The sequence below is a fragment of the Eimeria mitis genome, genomic scaffold (genome assembly GCF_000499745.2).
Source record: "Eimeria mitis Houghton genomic scaffold, Emh_scaff7721, whole genome shotgun sequence".
NCBI classification, from domain to species: Eukaryota; Apicomplexa; class Conoidasida; order Eucoccidiorida; family Eimeriidae; genus Eimeria; species Eimeria mitis.
In genome coordinates this window covers 35-289 of record NW_013575665.1, presented here as the reverse complement: position 1 = coordinate 289, position 255 = coordinate 35, and the positions used below count along the sequence as shown (strand labels likewise).

The 255-nt window shown below is 7.8% G+C and overlaps 1 protein-coding gene across 1 annotated transcript in view; it reads left to right on the top strand.

Moving 5' to 3' along the window:
* The window catches only part of EMH_0092490 (uncharacterized protein), a gene marked incomplete at both ends in the record, with an annotated part of 1,876 nt that extends 1,840 nt beyond the window's left edge, over window positions 1-36 (top strand). Inside the window, one exon of the mRNA XM_013501842.1 lies at window positions 3-36. Within this exon, the coding sequence (XP_013357296.1) occupies window positions 3-36 (34 nt within the window). The remainder of the gene's footprint in view (window positions 1-2) is intronic.
* Window positions 37-255: the final 219 nt, after the last annotated feature.

Below are 255 nucleotides of genomic sequence, written 5' to 3'. Positions count from 1 at the left end.
TTTTTTTTTGTTTTTCTTTTTTTTTTGTCTTTTTGATTTTTTTTTGTTTGGTATTGTTTTGTTTATTTATTTATATTTATTTATTTTATATTTATTTGTTTATATAATTTATAATATATTTATTTATTTATTTTTATTTATTTATTCTTTTTATTTATATATTTATATATTTATATTTATTTATTTATTTATTTATTTATTTATCTATTGTAACCAAATAATATAAATACGCAAATTAAGTAATTTATATTTATT